The 21,872-nt window shown below is 33.2% G+C and overlaps 4 protein-coding genes and 1 long non-coding RNA gene across 6 annotated transcripts; 4 read left to right on the forward strand and 1 right to left on the reverse strand.

Moving 5' to 3' along the window:
• The first annotated feature begins 962 nt into the window (after positions 1 to 962).
• Positions 963 to 4,271, forward strand: LOC104751970 (putative LRR receptor-like serine/threonine-protein kinase At4g37250). The gene is made up of 2 exons (XM_010474028.3): positions 963 to 2,958; positions 3,141 to 4,271. The coding sequence occupies exons 1-2, from the start codon at positions 1,332 to 1,334 to the stop codon at positions 3,827 to 3,829; spliced, it is 2,316 nt and encodes a 771-aa protein (XP_010472330.2). The 5' UTR covers positions 963 to 1,331; the 3' UTR covers positions 3,830 to 4,271.
• A 562-nt stretch (positions 4,272 to 4,833) lies between these two features.
• Positions 4,834 to 6,450, forward strand: LOC104751971 (protein RER1C). 2 transcript variants are annotated; one of them, XM_010474029.3, is made up of 3 exons: positions 4,834 to 5,476; positions 5,873 to 6,053; positions 6,147 to 6,450. In XM_010474029.3, the coding sequence occupies exons 1-3, from the start codon at positions 5,073 to 5,075 to the stop codon at positions 6,186 to 6,188; spliced, it is 627 nt and encodes a 208-aa protein (XP_010472331.2). In that variant the 5' UTR covers positions 4,834 to 5,072; the 3' UTR covers positions 6,189 to 6,450. The 2 variants fall into 2 exon arrangements, with proteins under 2 accessions (XP_010472331.2, XP_010472332.2); XM_010474030.3 differs by having other exon boundaries at positions 4,908 to 5,476; positions 6,150 to 6,450.
• A 3,151-nt stretch (positions 6,451 to 9,601) lies between these two features.
• Positions 9,602 to 11,116, forward strand: LOC104751972 (putative WRKY transcription factor 15). Its single transcript, XM_010474031.3, has 3 exons — positions 9,602 to 10,438; positions 10,557 to 10,682; positions 10,795 to 11,116. Exons 1-3 carry the CDS (start codon positions 9,810 to 9,812, stop codon positions 10,967 to 10,969), a joined length of 930 nt encoding a protein of 309 aa, XP_010472333.1. The 5' UTR covers positions 9,602 to 9,809; the 3' UTR covers positions 10,970 to 11,116.
• A 1,426-nt stretch (positions 11,117 to 12,542) lies between these two features.
• LOC104751973 (uncharacterized) lies at positions 12,543 to 13,863 on the reverse strand. Its single transcript, XR_761879.3, has 2 exons — positions 13,661 to 13,863; positions 12,543 to 12,834 (listed from the first exon to the last, which is right to left on the reverse strand). It is a non-coding gene; the product is annotated as an uncharacterized LOC104751973 (long non-coding RNA).
• A 6,279-nt stretch (positions 13,864 to 20,142) lies between these two features.
• Positions 20,143 to 21,289, forward strand: LOC104751974 (ethylene-responsive transcription factor ERF008). Its single transcript, XM_010474032.3, has one exon. It carries the CDS (start codon positions 20,520 to 20,522, stop codon positions 21,060 to 21,062), a length of 543 nt encoding a protein of 180 aa, XP_010472334.1. The 5' UTR covers positions 20,143 to 20,519; the 3' UTR covers positions 21,063 to 21,289.
• Positions 21,290 to 21,872: the final 583 nt, after the last annotated feature.

Consider the following 21,872-nt stretch of genomic DNA (forward strand, 5'->3'; position numbering starts at 1 on the left):
AGTAGAAATTACAAGTTAGACATCCATTCTTTGCAAGTAGATGTGCTGCATTATTACATGATCGTTTAGCAAATGTAAATTCAATATGCTGAAAATATGATGACTAAAGCAAAATATCATGGTAAAGTCCATCAATAGAGATATCATATGAATGACCATTTAAAATTTTAACAAGTTTTTCACAGTCTCCTTCTAAACAAACAGAAGTAATGTCTCGGATACAAGTCTGTTGCATTGCAGATAGTAAAGCTTTTCCTTAGCCTCTAAAGGGTTTGTTGCATTTGTGAGTATCGATGAACCCCATCCGAGAGATCCACCAATGTTATCACGAAGAATCCACCCTGCTGTCGTCTTGTTTGTTGTAGCATCTCTAATAAATAAATAAAAACTATCAAATTTTTGATTAACTTTATTTAGTTATCTATATAGAAAATTATAGTCTAAACTATTTGTATAAAAATAGATCAAATCCAAATCCTAATGAAATTCATGCATGACCCCGGACAATCAGAATATCAGATTAGGTGAAAAATTAAAACCATCAACTTTTATTTTAATGTTTTTGGGAGTCGTTTTTTCTTTCTTTTAAAAATATAAAATAAGAATTGTTATATTTGTAGGGCCATAGAATTTGTTTTTTTTACCGAGGAATTTGCTAAGTATTTAGCAAATATTTCTAGAATTAAACACATTTTTTAAAAGCTAATATTTTTAATCCTACCAAAAATAAAAAGCTAATATATTAAAAGATTTCGAAAATAAAGACCACAAATATATTAAGTTGATTTTCTTTTTCAAAAAAAAATATATTAAGTTGATTTGGGTGACCATTTTCACTAGATTGGTCCCAACATGCAACTAACTATTTTGTTATATATTTTATTTATTGAAAATTTGGGTTTGAACTCGAGTGATCGACGTCGTTGACAATATAGTGTAACGTATAACCAAACTATCACGGTATATCCTGACATACGATTATAGAACCAATATTTTCTTCTTTTTTGGATTTTTTAAAATAAAAATAAGACTCCAAAAAAAAACCCTGATTTTAAAGAAATAAATTTGTGATATTCAATGATTAATGAACCCTGGAAACTGGAAGTGCAAAAGTGCATTGATTACTTCAACAGAAAGAAAGAAAACACAAAAAAAATTGATTATAGTATTTATAACAACTGGTGCATATGTCGCAGAGAGCAGGAGGAACAGAGAGGTTTGGTCTTGACTCGCGTGAGCTGTTTCCCCCTTCACACTCTCTCTAAGTTGATCTCTCTTCTTCTACCTCTTGACTCTCTCTCTCTAGCGATGCCGTGTCGTCATCGGAAGCCATGAAAACACCGATCTTCTTCTTCCTCTTCTCCTTCTTCTTCTCTTCTCTGTTTCTTGTCTCCTCTGGTTTAAACTCTGATGGAGTTCTCTTAATGAGTTTCAAATACTCTGTTCTTCTTGATCCTCTCTCTTTACTACAGTCATGGAACTACGACCACGACAATCCTTGTTCATGGCGAGGTGTGTTGTGTAATAACGATTCAAGAGTCGTGACTATATCACTCCCGAACTCTAACCTCGTCGGCACGATTCCTTCCGATCTGGGTTTCCTCCAAAACCTTCAAAGTCTCGACCTTTCCAACAATTCGCTCAATGGGTCATTACCGGTTGAGTTTTTCGCCGCCGGTAAGCTCCGGTTTCTTGATTTATCAAACAACTTGATCTCCGGCGAGATCCCTGTTTCGATCGGAGATTTACACAACCTCCAGACGTTAAATCTCTCCGATAACACCTTCACCGGAAAACTACCGGCTAATTTACCGTCTCTCGGAAGCTTAACGGAGGTTTCTCTCAAGAACAACTACTTCTCCGGCGAGTTTCCCGGCGGCGGATGGCGATCGGTTCAGTTTCTTGACATTTCCTCGAATCTAATCAACGGTTCACTTCCACCTGATTTTTCCGGCGACAATCTCCGGTACCTGAATGTCTCGTATAACCAAATCTCCGGCGAGATTCCTCCCAACGTCGGCGACGGTTTTCCCCGAAACGCTACCGTTGATTTCTCTTTCAACAATTTAACCGGTTCAATCCCAGATTCTCCGGTTTACCTTAACCAGAAATCAAATTCATTTTCCGGAAACCCGGGTTTATGCGGAGCTCCGACCCGAAACCCGTGTCCCATTCCTTCCTCTCCAGCCACCGTCTCCGGCTCCGTCTCTCCGCCGACGTCTACGCCTGCACTCGCAGCTATACCGAAATCATTCGGTTCAAATTCAGAAACCAAACCGGACAAAAACTCAAATCCTCGAACCGGTTTAAGACCAGGAGTTATAATCGGAATCATAGTCGGAGATATCGCCGGTATCGGAATCCTAGCTCTGATCTTCTTCTACGTTTACAAATACAAGAAGAACAAAACCGTGGAGAAGAACAACAATAACCAAAGTCTTGAAGCTCATGAAGCTAAAGACACAACTTCGTTATCACCATCATCATCAACAACCACATCTTCTTCATCACCGGAACAATCAAGTAGATTCGGGAAATGGTCATGTCTCCGTAAGAATCAAGAAACCGATGAAACCGAAGAAGAAGACGAAGAGAATCAACGGTCAGGAGAGGTTGGAGAGAACAAGAAAGGGACTTTAGTAACCATCGATGGAGGAGAGAAAGAGCTTGAAGTTGAAACTTTGCTTAAAGCTTCTGCTTACATTTTAGGAGCGATCGGTTCGAGTATAATGTACAAGACGGTTCTTGAAGACGGTACGGTTCTCGCGGTTCGTCGGTTAGGTGAGAACGGTTTGAGTCAACAACGCCGGTTTAAAGACTTTGAGGCGCATATTCGAGCTATTGGTAAACTGGTTCACCCGAATCTGGTGCGTCTCCGTGGGTTCTATTGGGGCACCGACGAGAAATTAGTCATTTACGATTTTGTTCCTAACGGCAGCCTCGTCAACGCCCGTTACAGTGAGTCAAACATTCATCTCTTTCTCTCTCATTTATGATAAAGGCACATGGTAGCATTATATTCCATGCGTATTAGTTGGTGGTAGTTAGACCTACATTTGATAAAGTAAACGCTTGGTCAAACCTTTTGTCACCTGTAACATCTTATGCATATTTGCTTAATGTGTTTTGTGATTGGACAGGGAAAGGAGGATCGTCGCCGTGTCATTTACCGTGGGAGACTCGGCTCAAGATTGCAAAAGGTTTGGCTCGTGGGCTTGCTTACCTCCACGAGAAGAAACATGTGCACGGTAACTTGAAACCTAGTAATATACTTTTGGGGCATGATTTGGAACCTAAGATTGGCGATTTTGGACTCGAAAGGCTTCTCGCGGGAGATACTAGTTATAACCGAGCTAGTGGGTCATCTCGGATTTTCAGCAGCAAGCGATTGACAGCATCCTCGCGTGAATTTGGATCCATGGGGCCAACACCGAGCCCAAGTCCTAGTTCCGTTGGGCCTATATCGCCATATTGCGCGCCCGAGTCGCTCCGCAATCTCAAACCGAACCCGAAATGGGATGTGTTTGGGTTTGGAGTGATCCTTCTTGAGTTGTTGACGGGAAAAATCGTGTCTATTGACGAGGTTGGGCTTGGAAATGGATTGACAGTAGAAGATGGGAATCGGGCATTGATAATGACTGACGTGGCGATCCGTTCCGAATTGGAAGGCAAAGAGGACTTTTTACTTGGCCTTTTCAAGTTGGGTTATAGTTGTGCATCTCAAGTTCCACAAAAGAGACCGACCATGAAAGAGGCTTTATTAGTGTTTGAAAGATTCCCTATTAGCTCGTCGGCCAAGTCTCCATCATACCATTACGGACACTATTGAATAAATCTTATACTAACTTTGTAAGCCTCTCTCTCTGAGGCTGAAGTATATACACATGATGTAAGTCGTTCTTCTTTGTTGTGATTGTCCTCTTGGTTATTTTTATATATACTTTTTAGGATACTACCAAGTGTGGTTTTTAGAACTTAGAATATTGGTTGATGATGGGATTTGCGGTCGCTGGCAGTAAGGGTGGCCATTTCGTTTACTCTTGTAGGTTCGGTTCGTTGATTCGGTTGGTGTTGGTAAAACTCTAGTTGAATTATAATCAAGTTAGTCTAGTTTGGTTTTGTATTTGATTTGGTTTGTATTCAGTTTGGATTTTGGTTTGGTTTGTGTTGAAATTGGTTCTCCCAATACTTGAATCTTTAAAGTTTTGTGTTCTACTCAAACTATTTGTATAAAATGATCTTTTATCAAATAAATTTTGTAGGATTTGATAGATATGGTAAACAAATAAAATTAGTTGACAATAATCCGTTGTTGTTTTGGTTAGTGAATTTGATATTTTGGTGAATAATATTGAGATAAAACAATAATCAAATTAACAATATTGATTATCTTATTTATTTAATTGAATAACTATATTTAAATGTTGTTTCTTTAATTAAATAATTAGACCAAGTTATCCAAAACTGAACCAAAACTTCACTTTAACCAAGCATGTTTTGCATAGATTATAGTTTGGTTTAGGTTTGTTGATGGTTCAGTTTAGTTTAATTAGGTTTACATTTCCACTATTAGACTTAGTTGGCTTAAAATTAGTTTTATTTAACATTTGATTGTACAAAGATCTTGAATAGTGATGGAAGCATGTAAATGTGGTTTAATATATATATATATATATATATATATATATATGTCTTTAAAAAATCCAAAACCATAAAATATTATCTTTTAGTATGGATAAAAATTTTATTTTTTTCGTAAATCAATAATCTTAAAACCGAAAAAAATTGAACCGAATTCTAAACTAATACCAGATTAAACAGTCCAATCGAAACAAGTATAATTTTGATAATATTATGTTTGATTGGTTTATTGGTTATATTAAAATAGGTTGGCGGTGATTTCAGCCAATTAAACCAATCAAAAACCGTTACTCTTTCGTAAACCGGATCTGATGTGAACCCCCAAAACAAAAACAAAAATCCCCAAATCCGAATCTGCGACTCTCCGTCTCCTCCGTCGCAGTTTCCGAGGCGCAGACACAGTTAGAGAGAGAGAGAGAGAGGATCCACCGATGGAATCCGCAACCACGGCTAGTGGTATACCTCCAGCAACAACCACCACCGATGATAATCTCCAATCGAGCGAGTCATCATCACCCGCCGACGCAGTGAACCGATTGATCCACGCCGTAACGCAGCGGCAACAACATCTTCTCGACAAAACTGTGCCTCACGTTCTGTATCGATGGATCGCATGTCTCTGCGTCGTGTTGATCTACTTCATTCGCGTTTACTTCGTGGAAGGCTTCTACATCATCACTTACGCCATCGGAATCTACCTTTTGAACCTCATCATCGCTTTCTTATCTCCTCAAGAAGATCCTGAGGCTTCTCTCACCACCGGTGGTACTCTTCCTACTCGTAGATCCGATGAGTATCGACCTTTCGTTCGCCGTCTCCCTGAGTTCAAATTCTGGTTCGTTCCTTTGATTGTTAGATCTGATCTAGGGTTTTAGTAGAGAAGTTGGGCTTAGTCTTATTGGTTTGATTGCATATTACTTTTGACTTGAATCTTGAAGTATGTGATGACTTGCTTAGTTGAGGAGATCAACTTAAATATAGTTAGATAGTTACAATTCTGCAGAGAAACTATGTTTGCAGTAAAATTTGGAACCAAATTTGATGCAATTATCGATTTGATTCATTGTGGACATTGTTGAAGGATGATGAAGTATCGATTTGATTCATATGTAGACATTGTTGTTTTGTTGAAGGTTGCATAAAGATGTCACTTGGATTGTTGTTGATTCATTTGTAGACGTTGTTGTTTGATGTGTAATGTTGTTGTTGTGTTTTTTTTGTTTCATTGAAGGTTATCGATCATAAGGGCTTTCACAATCGGGTTTATGATGACGTTCTTCGAGGTGTTTGATGTACCTGTGTTCTGGCCAATACTTCTTTTCTACTGGGTGATGTTGTTTTTTCTCACGATGAGGAAACAGATACAACACATGATCAAATACAGATACGTCCCTTTCTCTTTTGGGAAAAAGGTAAATGTGTTTTCTGTTTATCCTTCACCAGAACAAGTTGAGAGTAGTTATAGTTTTCTAACTTCGTTCTCGGTTTGTGTTTTTTTCTTGCAGCAGTATGGAAAGAAACCAGCTCCAACAGAGAGCAGTGAATGATCAATGAAACTGTTCAGGTCAGCAATTTCAAGTCTTTTGAGAGAAGGTAGCAGTTTAAAAGGTCGGTCTTTTGTTTTCTTTTGATCGCCTACAAATCTTTGTTAGGGATGAAAGTAGAGAGATAGACTCTCGTAGCCTGTCTCTAGGCAGATTTTGCTCTTTTTATCATCCTGACTATTTTTACTGGTTTCACCTGATGAACAACAATGTATCTTATTTGTTACGTCTCTTTCAAGGAGAATAATAAATGTTTTGTACTTTATCCTTTTGTAATCATCATGGTTGAGACTTAGATAAATCTCTGTGCAGTTCTATCGATACTTATGCAGTGCGTCCTGGTTTTGAAAGAAGAGAAATTTAGATATGCTTAGACTATTTGGGACAAAACAGTCACTGAGTTCTTATTTCCGGGTTGAGGATTAAATACGATGTTTAATGAATATGAATGCTACTACATAACTCAGAATCTCACTAACATAATCAAATAGTTAGCCTAGTACATATGTGTCATTCACAGTAGATGTTTGAGAGTTGAGATCTTGACAGCTTCCTTCAAATGGTGGTAAGTATCAATTATGACCAGTTAGCATTAGCACCACTAGCTAAGATCATACATTCGATCTTTTACAAGTTCATTAGCTACCTCTAGACAAAGTTACGAAATCATCAACCCGCAAAACGGGAAATCGCAGCCATGATTTGATGTAGAGCGGATCTATCTTTTAGTGAGGCGGAAAATCATATAATGGGCCAGATCGCTCTAATAAAGGACATAACGCCTAAGGACTGGAGCCGTGGACCCAAAGCTTGACTAATGAAGCAAATTGGAGGAAAGAGCATCTGTATAATTGTTTGAAGTGAGAAATCACTTTTGATTTTTGTATGTTTGTCTCGTTCTGGTTGTAATTTTGAATGGGTTATGAATGGTTTCGGGTTTATATAGAAAGAAGTTTGGAGCTATTCAGTTCTTACAAAGCTTAATTGGAAACACAAACTCAACTAGAAATAAACAACTAAGAGATCAAGTCCAATCATTTAGGAAACTTAAATGCCACTCACTATCTAAACGCAATTAGATAGTATATATAAAAGAAAATAAACACGCATATGGACCTAAATGTTTCTCCATCTTTTGGTCGATAGACTTCATTTTTATATATAGAAAAAAAAAACTGTTTTTATTCCACACGGCTCTTCAGACAAGGATTATGAAATGGGTGCGTTCATAAACAATACGCACATTTATGTCATGTGCCCCGGTTTAGGTTTATCTCATTCAAAGCCTGAAAACTATATATATCCTCATTAGTTTTCAATCTGATATGAATCTAAATTCCTTTAAAACACGATTTTGACGGGACGCAACTGTATTGTTATGAAGTAATGTTTTCATTATAGATATGATCAACGTACCTAAAATTATGTATTTATGTTTAAGAAGAATAATCTATGAAGGACCAAAAACTAATAAAGGAACTTTAGGAACACGTTTCTGGGAGGAATAAAAGGGTTCGAAGGGGTTTCGTCAGCTTTCCGTCTTTGACTTTGAGTGTCTCTTCAGTCAAGTTTTGTGTGTACTTTGTTTTTCTCTCTTTTCTTTAGCGGCCACTTCGACTATTTTAAGTTTTATATTGAGATGTATATATAACTTGGTCACATCTATTGAATCAATCTTATCGTATGAATGTCTTGGTCGTCGTGATCTGGTTAACTAAAGGTTGAAATATTCTACACCTAACAAGGGGTTCTTCTTTTGTTTTCTTTTGACGATATATATAACCTAACAAGCGTCTATAAACTAAGAAATTATTGTAGATTTAATAAAGACAAATATACTAAACCTTTTTTTTTTTTTTTTTTTTACAAATATACTAAACCTATTTACCGTACCAAAACCGTTTATCATAATTATACGAGTAAGTAACACTATTCATCAAAATATAACCTATCGTAGATTGTATAGGAATTTTGGTTGTTGTAGAGTTATTTGTAGAACTGTTCATTATGTGTTCATGTACAAATAACTTGTTCATGTGAATGTATTATGGTCCTTTAGTTGTATATATCTCTCTGTCTCTGTGTTTGTGTGTATGTTGGGGTTAAAAATTCATCTCTTAACTGAGAAGAATGATTAAGTTAGTGCTCTATGTAGTTAGTTTAAGTGAATATTGTAAATGCTATCTAGCTTAACTTAATCTGGTCTCAGTTCTACAATGTTTAAACATAATTGAATGGAAAAGGCCATTTTCTCACTTGAGTTTTTATTCAAAACGAAGTAGAACGATCGAGCTGCATATTTATAAGGCATTGTATTCAGACGTCAGAGATGTAATAAACTAATTTAAGGTCTAAATCAAACAATTAAATTGGGTTGAGTTTAATATATCACAACAAAAACATATGTTTAAAAGCTCCTATTGTGTAGAAGAATGAAAAACAAAAACTAATCAGAAACTGCGCTAATTAAGATGATATCATCATCATCATAGAATTTGATAAGTAGCGTAGTGTTTATGGTTTATTAAAGTGTTTTGTACAACAACCAACCTAAAGCACCATTAGTGAAGAAGAAGCAAATAAAAATAGACGTGAATAAGACCCCAAAAAGAGGTAATGAATAAAACAACAAAAAAGGGTGACGAAAAGTCAACTCCACCAAGTTTAGCAGGTGATTCAACCAAATTTCTAAACCGGATCATACAGCTGACGACGGAAGTGTGTCTTCATGCTCTCTCAATCAAACTGCTAGATTACATATTCTGTTTATATCTTGAGTTTATAAATACTATAAATCCTTTGCACAAAAAAAGCATTATAATTATACTTAAAACTAAAACAATTTGAATTTCGTTTTTCACCAATTGTGATTAAATTCGTGAAGTTAAGTTTTTTATCTAACATTTTGTTACTATAATAACAATATGCAAATGATAAACACGTAAAATAATATTTCTTCCAATTCAATTTAATTGTCGTTTAAGGTTTTGCACACAAATTAAGAAAATGTAAAAAAAAATTTCTTACCTTTCATTTATACATTTTCTATTTTTTTTAATTTATCATGACAAAATTGGAAAATTTATCAAAAATTTACATTAAAAAATATAAAACAACAACTACTATAAAACACAAATTTAATTATAGAATGATAACTAAAAAATGATCAAAATTTTATTTCTAAATAATTAAGTTTAACTGCTACAGAAAAAGATGAAAATCGTATGAAAATATGTATTGTATAAATTTAATATATTATCCCTTACTGTTGTAAGTTTTGTAACAAACACATGCAATAGTTGAACTCAACCCCCTCTTTAATTTTTTGTTCAAGGTTTGACTTTTAGGATCTAACAAAAATAGAAAAATTGACTCTTGACAACAAGAAATTTTGAACAGTTGAAAAGACTCTATTTATGAACATAAAAGAAAAGTCTAACGTGACACATTTAGTCAGTCACCTACCATACAAAAATACATCACCCCTCTGTACACTTAAATACTCTTATGAACTTTTATTATATTACTTAGTCCTCTCAAATCCCAAAAAAGTCCACACAACTCTCTCTCTTCTCTTCTTCTTCTGCTTCTTGTTGAGAGAGAGAGAGAGAGAGAAGAGATTTTATGGCTGTGGAGCTCATGACTCGGAATTACATCTCCGGCGTCGGAGCTGATAGCTTCGCCGTTCAAGAAGCAGCAGCTTCAGGACTCAAAAGCATGGAAAATTTCATTGGTTTAATGTCTCGTGAGTCTAGCTTAAACTCCGACCAACCATCTTCTTCTTCCGCCGCAGCCGATCTCGAATCAGCTCGTAACACGACGGCAGACGCGGCGGTTTTGAAGTTTAAAAGAGTCATATCTCTTTTAGATCGAACTCGAACCGGTCACGCCAGGTTTAGACGCGCTCCAGTTCAGGTTATGAATCAGGAAGAACCTAAAACAACAACGTTTCATTCTCCTTCTCTTCCTCCTCCGCCTCCACCGCCGCAGCAGATGATGATGCGTAAAGGTTCGATTACGTCATCGATCAAAACGATTGACTTCTCATCTCTTTCATCTGTAACAACGGAATCAGAACACAATCATCGTCCCTCCGAGACGGCGCCATTTAGGAGTCAAACTCAAAGCCTCTCGACGACTGTCTCTTCTTTCTCCAAACCAAACTCAAAGAGAAAATGTAATTCCGAGAATCTTTTCGCCGGAAAATGCGCTTCCGCTTCTTCCTCCGGTCGTTGTCACTGCTCCAAGAAAAGGTAAAATCTTATTATTAGATTTGGTTTGTTAGATTCGACCCATCAGATAAAGTTCCTAGATTTGGTATTAGATTCGATCTTAATAGTGTTCTATTTGTTGTTTGCTCTGTTTTTACAGAAAGATTAAACAGAGGAGAGTGATTAGGGTTCCGGCAATAAGTGCTAAAATGTCCGACGTTCCTCCAGATGATTACTCATGGAGAAAATACGGACAAAAACCAATTAAAGGATCTCCACATCCAAGGTAAAACTAAGATTTCAATCAAAACTTGAGTTTAGTTTTGGTATTGTGTTCTGTTTCTTGATTTTGGTTTTTGTATTGTGTTCTGTTTCTTGATTTTTGAAAAAAAAAACAGAGGATATTATAAGTGCAGTAGCGTAAGAGGTTGTCCAGCACGTAAACATGTTGAGAGAGCAGCTGATGACTCGTCGATGTTAATCGTTACTTACGAAGGTGATCATAATCATTCTCTATCCGCCGCTGATCTCGCCGGAGCGGCTGTAGCTGATCTTATTTTGGAATCGTCTTAAAAGACCAAATCGTACTTGTTATTAAGGCTTTTATAATATAAATTTAGATCTCTAATTAGTAAAAAAAAAACAAACGATGGAGAACTACATGAAATAATGTAATCAAAAGCTTTTTGCGGAAAGATATGAAATTTTAGTTTGTTAAAATTGTAATATTTGTTAGTTTTTATTTTATTTTGGATTTTTGAATTATAAATTGTTATATATTTTTATTTTCATGTTACTTCTTGAATGGTCTCCACTCTCCATAGCTTGATTTGCTTTCCTCCTAGAGGCTACTAGCAATTTGAAGAGTTTTATTGTTTGAATTTTATGTTAATTGGTGTCAATTAGGAAAAAAAAGGAAAAGTTTGGGCCGGTCGAGTTGAAAAGTAAGGTAAAGGAGATGGGACATGTGAAATGGTCAAAGGATTAGAAAGATTTGGGGACCAAAGGTTGTCGTGTTTAACCAGTGTTTATTTTGACCACAAGTGGTTTCTTTTTCAACTTTTTTCTTATTTTAACTTCTTTCTCTATTATTATTATTTTATTTTTTTTTTGGGAAAAAAGCTTTACGTACTCATTCATTAAACAACATCAAGATAGCAAAATAATACATAACACAATAATGGAAGAAGAGTGACTTAATACTTTGACCTAAGATCAATGCAACTATTGTTAATTGAACAGATATATACTTCCAAACTATATATTTTACATGGACTCCCATGTACACGATTTCCAGCAATTTTATCAATGCAACATCATCTCTTTTTTCACCTAGATACAAAACTTTAATAAGAACCAAGTCGTCTTTGATCAAAAAAAAAAAAAGAACCAAGTCGTCTAGGTCTAATGGTAAAAAAAGGTAAGTACCACCACTTACGTTTGGACTAGCATTAACTATGGGAATGCGAGTAATTTAATATGGTTTGTCTTAACCATAAAAACATTTATAAGAATAGAATATAAATCCATAGAAAATTTTCAGACCAAGTAATAAAATAAAATCCATAGAAATCGTGATTTTTTTTAAAAAAATGTTGACTTGAAATTATAATTTAGTCTACACGCGTACAAGGAAAATTTTCGATGGCCGTGTTGTTAATAAGTTAATTTTTCGATCAAGAATGAATTTTCTTTTGATTATTATTATTTGTTTTTATCTGCCAAAGGAAAATAAGGAGAAAAAGAAAGTGGCAGAAGAGAAGTTGTCGCTGTGTTCATGTGTTCGAACATGTGAATTGGTTGGAGTTTTGTGAAGGACGAAAACAAATTACTAGTTTGGACCTTTTAAGACACTTAGAGCAAACCGATTGCATATCCTCAAATTAGTGTCTCTAACCTTTAAAAATATTAAAAATAATATTAATATAAGTTTAGATGTTCATCCCATTGTTTTTAGTTTTTATCCTCCCATTAGTCATCCCTAAATATGGGTGTCTTTATTCCAAACTCGATACAAAACTGCACACAAAACTGAACATTGATTTCTTGTTCTATGTTGAGTTTTGTTGAGTCTGTACTGTGTTACAAGTTACAACATTAGTGCCTTCAGATCATTTATAGCAGAATCGACATTGATCCGAGCAGGTTTGATAGCAAAATCTTGAACTCGAAAAGAAGAGTGATACATAAGAGTATATAACCTATTAAAAGGAAGAAGCTAGCTTCAACTTGATTTTTTCAAACGAAACTAAAGAGACAAAGATGACAATGTAGAACAGAGGGTTACATACAAGTGAAAAGAAAACTGAGGTTCCTTGTCAATTGTCTAGCTCCATAGCTTGAGCAGCTTTAGCTTTAGCAGCTGGAGTCAGTTACGTTATCAATTTCTTCTTGCCAACAGAAAACCCACATGCCTTCTTCTTCCCACTTCCATCAACCTTGACAACAAAATCAACCAACACACATAAATAATTAACTACTACTCTAAGCTTCAGTAAAAGATAGGAATACTCAAGACATAGTAAGATGTTTTAGTAAGAAGATTCAATACATCTTATTCACCCAATACTCAAGACATAGTAAGATGTTTCAGTAAGAAGACATAGTAAGATGCTTCAGAAGAAACGATCTCTTGTGAAATATCCTCTGGAGTTGCAGAGAATCTCTAAAGTTAAGTTTTTTTCCCTGACAAAAGAATTGTATAAACCTTGGGGGACTTCACAGCTCTCTACTAAGCCAATAGAACAAGATCAAGGTGGCATGAAGACTCATAAGAGAAATATCATGACTATGAACAAAATATCATAATTAAGAGAAAAGAGACAGAAAAGGTTCTTACTCTCCAAATCATCAACAACAAAAAAAAAACACAACAGTAACTTTCATTCTTTCCTCCTAAACTATGAACTTAGACGATAAACACAACAAAAACTTTCATGCTTGACTGATCACTGATGGTTTTCAAGAAGGAAATGAAACAGTCGAACACCTCTCTCATAACACAACAATGGCTTTAGAATAATGAACAACACAGATCAAAACCCAATTCGCACAAAAGTAACAAAAACAGACCAAAATTGTGCAGCAACTAAACAGATATCATAAATATCCAGATTCGATAGTTTTATACACTCATTGATAAACTAAAACGGAAGCTAAATCCAAACCCATGATCCAAAAGCCGCAATCAAATATCAAATTCCAGAACAACAAAAAAAAAATGCTAAGAAAATCACGAAACTGAGCTAAACTGCTAAAGCATACCCCGATAGGACGAATCCGTGGAGAAGATGGCGGTGAGGAGAGATCAATTTGTTATCTGGAAACTGATGGGTTGTGAATCAAATTTTGAAAAATCGATTCTTGCTTTCAAGTTTTCGTTTCTTTCGAAAGAGAAAGAGAACCAAATGCAAAAAAAAAAAAAAAAAAAAAAAAAAAAAAATACAATAAAACAAACGCCAGCAGTCAAATTTTGACACGTAGAGGGTCTGGGAAGGTCTTATAATTTTTTTTACCTTTCAATCTTTGTTAAGTAAATTATATACTTTTGCCAAACTCAAATTTTATAAGAGTTATTCGGGTCACATGTATATTAATTATTGTGCTAAAATTGTTACTAAGTTAGTTTAAATTTATTTGATCACTTTAATATTAAGCAAATGATCATATAAAGTTTAAAGGTGATAAAAAAAAAATTATGTGACACTCATTGCTTTATACATTCAGAATTTCTAATCTTATGAGAAGGTTGAATTAGAAATTGTGTTCTCCTATAAATAGAGGAAAGAGGGGGTTCTAGTTCTCAAAAAGGATCTGTTTTAAGAAATTTAATCCCTAAAAGATATTAAATCCAGATTAATGAAAAAAAAAACCCTAAATTTCAAACATAAGCTAAATATGGTGTTATGCTACCAACTGTAAGATTTTATAAACCATAAATAAAAACGTAAGCAAAAGTATCTGATAGATCTGTAGTTTAGAGTTTGAATCTAGGATTATAAAGTAAACTCACTCTATCATCATATTTAAATTTAAAATTATTATCCTGTTCTTTTTTATGTTGCTAGATGAGTTGCTGTTGAAATGAGCTGCTGCAATGGTCGTTAGAAAATCCGGTGATTCCTCTTTCTCTCCAACAACACTTTTTCTCACTCGAGTAGACATATCTGCGTCATCGTCTTGCCTTTGTCGTTGTTGTTCTGATTTTTGATTGTCGGTATTATTATCGTTTTAATATGTGGCAGTCGCTCATCCTACAACTTAAAAAAAGAATGACAACATTAATACAAACTTCTAATTTTAATATCAGGACCCGATAAGGGAACAACCTCTTACATCCATTGCCATATGGTTTTGACTTTTGAGATAGTGTTTTAGTCTCGGATTTGGGTCATTGAAATTGACTAGCTGGTTGATATTACTGTTATCTCCTTCTAATTCTACCATTTCTAAATTTTTCTCAAATCAAATTTAATATAATTTTTAGGTAATATAGGTTGTCCAGTGTCTATTATGTCCAGTTCGTTTTGTTCGTGGTCGTAGATCATTTAAGCCTATCTTGTTTATAGACTTGTTTACGATGGGCCTACGATGAATTGGATATGGGCAGACTATGGACACCATGTCTATTTTGACAGCTCTACCCACGTTGAACGAAGTCCCCAAAGTAGTGTCATACATTTTGCTTCCTCTGATGTGGCACGACCTTGAAATTTACCCATTCTGCAATCTAAAAAAATTCTAGTAGAGTTTCGTAGTATCCATCATAGTCCTGAATCTCTGTCTGGGCATCAGGCTTATCTTGGAACCACTAATTGAAACTTGATTTTCTTTGTTAACAATAATAAAAGACGGATCAGGCCCCAAAATTGACAAGTTCGAGGAAAGGTATTGATAGAGTACAAACCACACCAAAATCAAGCCCAGCCTAGATTAATAGTTTCAGACTTTCAGTTTTGACCCAAATGGAAAACATTTTGCTGCATCTAACAAGTTAGGATTGTGCTTAGGCTTCATAGTTTATTTGGTTAATAGAGAGATACATGGGCTTACTCAGATGCCCACTACTAAGTCAACCACCACCTGATAGTTCTATTTTTGCAAGTTCGATACTAATTAAAGTTGTCTCTTTAGTAGGTAAAATGAAAAATTTGAAAGAAAGATTATGTTGATAAAAAAAAAGTTAATAATAAAGATTCTGTTCTAAAATGATAATTATTACGAATAAAGTTAGTGCTATTAGTATTAGATGTTTTCTTATATCATGTAATTAATAAACATCCGAAAAAAGACTGTAGGTTCATCAATCGTAAGACGTATTCACACTTTCACCATACTTTAATTTACCAAGTCTATCGGATTTATGACAAAAACGTTTGTTGACTATGCTACTTTACCAAGTCTAAGTCATCTATAAAAGCTTGAATAACATATGTATTTATTTATAACGTTTTTTTAAAAAAATAGTCTTCGTCCATAAGACATGGATTTAGTCAATCAAGATTTATGACACGGAAAGCAGAGGACTCAATCTACAGACTACAATATATTTGGAATCTCTAAGAAATAACACCTCTCAATTTGCAACCTATACCACATTCTTGATTTTTATCTTTAAATTTGATATTTGCCGACACAAAAAAAAAAAAAAAAAAAAAACAAACTTTATATTTTTCCTCCGTTTCCAAAAGAACGATATTCTAGAGTTTTCAACCTTTTTCACATATACTAAAAAATAATAAATGTTTAACTATACCTAGATTACGTTTTTATAACTTTAATCATTACGTTTTGAATTTTATTGTTTATAAATATTAATTAAAAAAATTATAAAAACGTATAAATTCAATCTTTGTGAAACAAAGAGAGTTTACTTTAAAACATTAAAATGAGAATTTAACCCGTATTGAAATATCATATTACTAATAGTTTACTTTTTAGTATTATTAATTCAATCTTGTAATGTCATATAATATAACTCGTTTGTGTAATTTTGAAAATTTAATATGTTTAAATATTTATAATTTTAAACTTTTTATTAAGTTTAGATATATTAGTTATAAATTATAAACTTTTTAAAATTTTATAATTTACTATATACAGTAAATTTACTATATATGTATGTTGAACACACACTTCTGATATTAATTGAGTAACATATATTTGTTTTTTTAAAAAATCACAATATATGCTGGAAAAATATACATTTTTTATTAAATTTATGTATTATATGATGATTCACTACATTTAAATTTTAAAATCAAAAAGAGATGATAGGAGAATATTTTTTTTTTAATCTGGAATAAATATTCTAAATATCTCTATTAATTCTAGAACATTATATATACAGATATTTAAAATATATTAATTGTGTTTGGTTATAAAGATAGTAAAGAAAGTTAATTAAACTTGTTTGGATATGAATATAAGCATTAAATAACATTCAATGTAAAAACTTTTCAAAAAACATTTTTGAGCAAAAACTGCTGCAAAAATATTAGTATAGATTAAAATTAGTAGTAAATGGTTGGATTATAAGACTAATTACGAATAATTGAACATAGTAATTTTCATTTTGGGATTTAAGAAACAAAAAAAAAAGTTACATTTGACTTAAAAATGAAAAAAAAGTCTAACAATCATTCGACAATCCATAGATCGGCTGTTCAAATCATATAATATAGACCACCTAATGTAACTTTCAAAGCATATATTATATAGTATATAACTTTCATAGCCTTATATCTTAAACCTAATGTAAATTATAAAATTTGAAAAATCCAATATTTTCATGCAGTTTTTATGAGAATGGTAAATTTGTTTTGGCCAATAGAATTTGAGCTCATATCATATAAAAACTTACTAGCTTTTTTTTTTGTCATTGCAAATTGCAAAACGTTGGAAAGATCTAAGATGATGCTCCGTTCACTTGGAAGAGACTTGATGCAAAATGAAAAGAAGATAAACACTCACTCATCAATCAATGACTCAAAATTCAATATTTGTTTTTTTTTGTTTAGTTTAAACTTTAAATGAAACCAACGACTGTCCTTCAAAGTTTCTAAATACGTATAACACTAATTTATAGACCCACGAGTACACATGATACAAAAATGTAATGAACTCAATTCATCATACAAAGGATGTGAAAATCAATAATGTAGTGGTCCCTTCGATTCTAGGGTTTTTTTTCTTTAAAAAGGAATAATAGATAAAGTTTGAATTTTGGTAATTGGCACCATGTTCATGTGCCAACTAGTTCACAGCTAGTCCTCACCACAATAATAAAGGAGGACATAAAGAACAGACGCTTATTTATACAAATTTAGTTATGTATATTAACTCCAAATTTGCTTATTACATGTGTTCTATTATATTTGATATTTTTAAAATTCTTCACACCATTTGAAAATTTTATAGAATGACTACTAAATTCTCAATCATAAAATACATCATGTATGTCAAAATAAATATAGGCCTTGAATGGTTACTAGTTTTTAGGTGGATTTTGGTTTTTGATTGTTTAAAAATCTATTTTTTTACCATTCAAGATTTTTAAAAATTGGATTTCCTAAAAGTTAGGAAAACTAGTTTATGAGTAGTTTTCCATTTTTTAAAGAGAAACTAAAAACCATAGAGATTTTTGTGGAAAACTTTTATATCCAATGTAATGTTTTATTTTTGATTTTTTTGGTTTATTAATTTTAAAATATACTGCAAAAACCAAAAACCAAATTTTCAAAAACCAAAATCCAAAATCTAAAAACTAAAAACCAATAAAAACATATTACCATTCATAGCCATAAGCTTTCTTTCTAAAATTTTCTTCTAAATTCTACAGTTAATCGACATTATTTTTTCTTCTAATTTTTCGTTCTAAACATTGTAATGCCGATTTGCTTGGCTAGTAATTTTGTAAGTAAGCTTGTATACCTTTCTTTTGTAGAATCCAGTACTCGTGAAGGGTTTTCTCACATTTCCAAAAGCTTAATGATAATTTTTTCGAGTTGAGTCTACAATAATTTGGCAAACTATCAGTACAAATAGTTGCGTATATTATGATTCGTAGGCAATCCTAGTATAATGAAGATGTTAGAGAAAAAAATATGACAAAGGAAAAAAAACGAGAAAAAAAAAAAGACAAAAGAACTTCATTTTGTCAGATTTATATAACAAAGATGAAAGTACATGGCATGCCTCATTGCCTGTGATGTTGAATAAGTGGCAAAGTTTTTTAGTTATTGAATATATTTGTACAAACGCCCAAAAAAACAACATGATTGTATAAACTTAATGATAAAATATGGTCCCTAATCTATTGTATAAAGAAACCATTATAATTATATTACAGATTAGGTTTTCGTAAGTACAGACAAAAGCTGGATTACGAAAGTCAAACCCTCCCCCTAAAGCTTTTGCTGTCTCCACTCTCCCAGTTCTTAAAATTTAGTTTTTCTCATTATTACTTTTTGTGCATTTTGATTATCTCTATACATGCTACAACTTATGTTTACTGTGAAATAATTATTTTAAATTAGAGTAAATAATATATATATATATGTATATATATATATATTTTAGAGTAAATAATATTTGGGGTTGGGAAAGACATTAGCCCCGAAGAGTAATCAATATTTGTGTTTTTTTTTTCTCTCAAGTTTATTGATGTGTTTATGTGATTCGTATGATCATAATTCATAGGAGTCTGTCTAGTATTCTATAATGACGAGGATCGATCCCACGTTTTACTCTGCTAATTTTTGTTTTGTTAAATATTTTCGAAAACAATTTGTGTTATATGATAAAAGATGCTCTGGTTACATGTGACTTTACCGCCATGTAAATCCAAATCATACGATTTTTTTTCTTTTGTTTCCTTTCGGTGTGAATCATATTAAAATGTCGGTCACATTATATATTCACGGACAAATTGAAATGCACGATTGTATATTTTCGTTTGCTTACTAGTTACTACAGTCTTTTGGTAAAAACAATATCATTAACATGATCATCTCTAGTCTCTTTATTGATATAATTTGATTGGCTTAGAGCCGCTTAGAGCCATTTCCTCATATGTCACTTCGGAGTACCGACTTAAGTTGGATTCGAACTCACGTAAGTGGAACTTATAAAGATGGTTGTGGTCCTTGTGGACCATTAAGACGTATATGAAACGAAAATATACAATTAAAAAAAAAACGAAAAGATAATAATAATAAAAATTATTAATCACAAAAAAAAAGAATACTAAAGTTACCAAAAACAAATTGAAGGACAAAATAAGATCACAATATCTATGGTGATAATAATGTACGTAGCAGATGACAAAAAAAAACCAAAAAAAAAAAAAAACACTAACAAATACTTAAATAAGGTATTTGATAATTAAAATCTAAATTATCTTATAAGTGACACAATAAATATTTTTTTTTCCATCTAAATCATATGAACTACAATAGAAAGTTTTTTAAAAAATAATCCCAAAAATTTTCTGTATTTTTTTCACAAAATTTCTCTTTATATTCCACTTAGTTTAAGTTTTCGTTTAAAAAAAAATTACAATAAGTAAACCAGAAAAGAAAACATTATTTATATTTAACCTAAAAAAAGGAATTATCAAGAGAAAATCACACTCAATACTATTGAGTCAATAGTGATATGTAGTTTACATGAACCAAAACATTTCATCAAGTAATCTGAGTAAAAGTGACATCAAATACCAGCACAATCTTGATAAAACATTTTTTTTTTTAATTATTGTTCCTTATAAAAAGTGTGTATACACAATACTTACAAAATAACTTATCAAATAGAGAACAAACAAACAAACAAAAAAAAAAACATAAATAATTTGCAATAGTATAAAATAAAATTAAAAATATTTGTTGTACTATAAATAAGAGTGGGGAGGAGGAGGAGGAGATTTGTTTGTGTGTCCGTGTCTTTGAAATATAAAAAGAATCGCAAAAATAAAGTGTCGGTGAATTCCCAATTCTTTTTTTTTTTTTTTTTTTTATTTAACTCATCTCTTCTCTTATGTAACCGTTTCAGTTTCGATTTCTCCAAAAGACCAGATCGGGTCGATGATTCTTTAAAACAACTCAGTAAATTTCTTTTAAAAATAATGGAGACGGGAGCGGCGGTGACGGCGACGGTTACGGCGGCGACGATGGGGATAGGGACGAGGAAGAGAGATCTGAAACCATACAAAGGTATAAGGATGAGAAAATGGGGGAAATGGGTGGCTGAGATACGTGAACCGAACAAGAGGTCGAGGATCTGGTTAGGTTCTTATTCTACACCCGAAGCGGCGGCGAGAGCTTACGACACTGCTGTGTTTTACCTCCGTGGTCCTTCAGCTCGTGTTAATTTCCCGGAGCTTTTGGCTGGCCTCACTGTTTCTGGAGGAGGATTAGGTGGTGGTGGTGGTGACGGTGGGGATATGTCGGCGGCGTATATAAGGAGAAAAGCGGCGGAGGTTGGTGCTCAGGTTGATGCGCTTGGTGCGACGGTCGTTGTTAAATCGGAAACGAGCCGCGGCGGTGGTGATTACGAGGAGGATTGTGGTAAGAGTGGTCATAACGGGTCGTTGGAACGGGTCGATTTGAATAAATTACCCGACCCGGAAAATTCGGATGATGATGACGTGTGTACGAAGAGGAGATGATGAGTATGATAAAAAAAAAAAAAGTAGTTGTAGAGAGAATGTTTTGTCTTCTTTATGATGCGCTTGTCATCGCTAACATGCGCTTCCATGGTTTTTGGGTTTTTGGTTTCGTCCTCCAAATGATGATTTATATTAAAAAAACTCATGCTCGCTTGCTACTACAAAACAGATTTTCATGTTCTTCTTATTCGTATTTGGGGAATAATAATAACGATGTGTAATTCAAATTTGTGTGCCCTAATAACAACTCGTATTATTCGAGTTTGTGTCCAAACAACTTTAAATCATAACAAACAAATTAAACAAGGTTTCAATTTCAAATGAAGCATCTATTTTGATTTTTTTTTTCTTTTTCAATTACTATGAGGTTATGGATCTAAGCACATAAATTCTTTCCATACCAAAGATCACAACATTTTATATGGTCATATATATGGTAAGTATTGCCCAAACCGGCGACTTTTTTAAAAAACTTTGTATGAAAATCTATTTTGATTTTGAACGGTAACAATGTTACAGTAACATGTAGATGCCGAGAAAGTACACTACGATTCTAACTCTAACAAAAATATGCATATTTTTTCGATCGTAACATTTTTTTGTTACTATTAATTATAACTGCAATGTGCGGTTTTATCTCCTTTATTAATATTTCAACAGTTTCGCGTTCTTTATAGTTGACGTAAGATATTTGGTAAGTGAGGTACTACAGACATATATAACCCATCGTAAGATAAGTAGATTCTACATTTTTGTTTTAAAAAGACATATATTTTTATACAAATAAAGTGTATAGTTTTACAAAGCATA

Source organism: Camelina sativa, chromosome 16, assembly GCF_030686135.1.
Source record: "Camelina sativa cultivar CO46 ecotype springtype chromosome 16, ASM3068613v1".
NCBI classification, from domain to species: Eukaryota; Viridiplantae; Streptophyta; class Magnoliopsida; order Brassicales; family Brassicaceae; genus Camelina; species Camelina sativa.